At 36.6% G+C, this 1,946-nt stretch overlaps 1 protein-coding gene across 1 annotated transcript; it reads left to right on the top strand.

Annotated features, from left to right (window-relative positions):
• Positions 1–250: 250 nt before the first annotated feature.
• On the top strand, positions 251–1,881 carry LOC117112749 (piggyBac transposable element-derived protein 4-like; the record flags this gene model as incomplete). Its single annotated transcript, XM_033255894.1, has 2 exons — positions 251–377; positions 1,061–1,881. Coding segments are annotated over exons 1-2 (948 nt in total), but the record flags the coding sequence as incomplete, so codon positions are not given.
• Between the last annotated feature and the right edge of the window lie 65 nt (positions 1,882–1,946).

The raw sequence follows: 1,946 nt of genomic DNA, 5'->3' as shown, positions 1-1,946 counted from the left end.
ATATAAAGTTCTCTCGCAACCACCGGCGCTCGCTTTCGCCTAAACTATTATAGAAGCCAGTATTTACTCGAATTTCACCTATTACCATTACGAATTGCATGTTGGGATAGCTTTCTTTGAATAGCCAATTAAATTCTGCATCTTAGCATCGACAACACAGAATTTTGCTTATTACAAAATCTTTCGAAATATCATTTCAAAAGCGATCATTTTTTTTCCAACTTAGGTTTTTTTCATTTATAAATCCCCAATGGACGCTGAGGAAGCCCTACAGCTAATTTTTGATGACAGCGACAGCGACGAAGAGGAATTACAACGCGAGATTTTTCAAGGCAGGCACGACGACGACGACGAGCGGGAGAGAAGCCCTAGCAGCAGTGAGGATGATGATACCAATTGGGCCTAGAGCACAACGAATGGTGGACAGATTAGAATGGAAGGATCGTGCTTATGACGATGCTTGGTTAGGTAAATTTATAGATTTACATTATACGAATGCTTATTTGGAGCTAGTATTACTGTTTTCTATTCTTCAAACATGTTATTTTTATTACTATAATTTTTTTTTTCAATCGCTTTTTTTTTCATTGGATAGGCCTAGGCCTAGTCCTGGAAATCTTTGGGCCTAGACTAGTTAGATTTTTTTAGATAGGTGTAGAGCTTATTTATTCCTCTTTCGTTTCGTTTTTTTTTTAATTTAAAAAAAAATTAATTTTGATTATTATTTTCTTTTTACTTATTTTTTTAATTATATTTCTATTGATTTTAGGCTATTTTGAAATATTTAATGAATAAAATGTATAGCCGCATTAGTCTGTACAGCAGTAAATAACAGCAACACTTTTGAGACTAATAATATATAATTTATTCTCTAGCTTTCGTCCACTGTGTATTTACTTGAAATATTTAGTATCAGTATTATCATAAATTAGACCTTTGCTGTTTTATTATTCATTTTTTATTATATTTTCCATTCTGATTATTTGTTGCATAGGGAGTCTTTGTTTTATTGTATCTGCTTTAGGCCTTTTGAATTAATCATTATCATAATTTTATTTAGGTGAATTCAGTGAACGTTGTGGACCTTTGGTACATGACGAGGATTCATCTATATTCGACATCTTCCACCATTTTATTGACGATCAGTTGTTGCAGCTCATAGTGGATGAGACCAACCGGTACGCGGAGAGGATTATTGCTCAAAATGCAGGTAGGTTAGGTGTAATGAAAGACTGGCGGAACACTGACATAAACGAGGTACGTGCTTTTATTTCTATTCTTCTAGATTTAGGTCTTGATAGGCGAGGTAGTTATGAGTTGCACTGGTCTAAGCAATGGCTTTTGAATAAGCCTGGATTTCGCTCGATTATGTCGAGGAATCGTTTCAACTTACTTCTTCGATGTGTGCATCTTGTTGACAACGACGCTGCTCCTGCCCGAGATAATCCAAACTATGACAAAGGATTCAAGGTAAGATTTTTTATGGAACATTTGATGACTAATTTTCAAAGTGCTTTTTACCCATCTAGGAATGTTTCAGTGGATGAAAGTGTTATTGCTTTCAAAGGTAGGGTAAGTTTCAAGACCTACCATCCGATGAAGCCGCATAAACGAGGGATGACAGTGTGGACCTTGGCCGATTCCAGAACTGGTTATGTGTACAACCAGAATTTGTATATCGGTCGAGGTGAAGATGGGCCTGGTGCTACACAAAGGACAGTAATGAAGGTGTGTGAACCAATCACAGGTAAGAAACATCATGTGTACATGGATAACTATTTTTCTTCCCCAGCTCTTTTTTCATCCCTTGAAGGTGTAAGTTTAGGTGCATGCGGAACCTTGAGAACCAACCGTGTAGGAGTACCAGACGTCATAAAACAGGCAAACCCTGCTCCTGGAATTCCAGTTTTTGAGAGGATTGATGCTGATAATCAACTTTTCATTTC

The sequence above is a fragment of the Anneissia japonica genome, unplaced genomic scaffold (genome assembly GCF_011630105.1).
Source record: "Anneissia japonica isolate Jap-2015-1 unplaced genomic scaffold, ASM1163010v1 scaffold172837_len2069_cov86, whole genome shotgun sequence".
Classification (NCBI taxonomy): Eukaryota; Metazoa; Echinodermata; class Crinoidea; order Comatulida; family Comatulidae; genus Anneissia; species Anneissia japonica.
Note: the sequence above shows the minus strand (reverse complement) of the source record. Positions and strands in the feature narration are given on the sequence as shown.